The sequence below is a fragment of the Penaeus monodon genome, chromosome 20, assembly GCF_015228065.2.
Source record: "Penaeus monodon isolate SGIC_2016 chromosome 20, NSTDA_Pmon_1, whole genome shotgun sequence".
Taxonomy (NCBI): domain Eukaryota; kingdom Metazoa; phylum Arthropoda; class Malacostraca; order Decapoda; family Penaeidae; genus Penaeus; species Penaeus monodon.
In genome coordinates, this window is record NC_051405.1 from 36,095,568 (window position 1) to 36,095,951 (window position 384).

Genomic DNA, 384 nt, shown 5'->3' on the forward strand with positions numbered 1-384 from the left:
AATATTTGAAAAGAGATTGAATTGAGGGAGTGAGTAAGATATTTAAAGAAATAATGAATTGAAGTGGAGAGGTATATGCATGCTGCCATATGCTAGTTTAAAGAGTATTTAAAAGAGTATTAAAGGTTGTGGTTTTCAGTATAATGAAGACTTTGAAGATAATGTCATGTACAGAGTGTTGTGAAGTAACCTCATTAGAAATGTTTTCACTAACATATTTTTCATTTCTTGTTTTCTTAGATCAGCACACTTCTCAATGTTAGCCATCAAGAATAATCCTATGCTTGCTGAAGCATATAGCAACCTTGGAAATGTCTACAAGGAGCGAGGGCAACTTCAGGTATAATGGCATTGCTGGTCTTTTTCATTTCATTAATCTTTTAA

The 384-nt window shown here is 32.6% G+C and overlaps 1 protein-coding gene across 1 annotated transcript in view; it reads left to right on the forward strand.

Annotated features, from left to right (window-relative positions):
* Positions 1-384, forward strand: part of LOC119585787 (UDP-N-acetylglucosamine--peptide N-acetylglucosaminyltransferase 110 kDa subunit-like) — a gene marked incomplete at its 3' end in the record, with an annotated part of 19,670 nt that overhangs the window by 5,311 nt on the left and 13,975 nt on the right. The window contains 1 exon segment of the mRNA XM_037934504.1: positions 241-340. Within this exon segment, the coding sequence (XP_037790432.1) occupies positions 241-340 (100 nt within the window).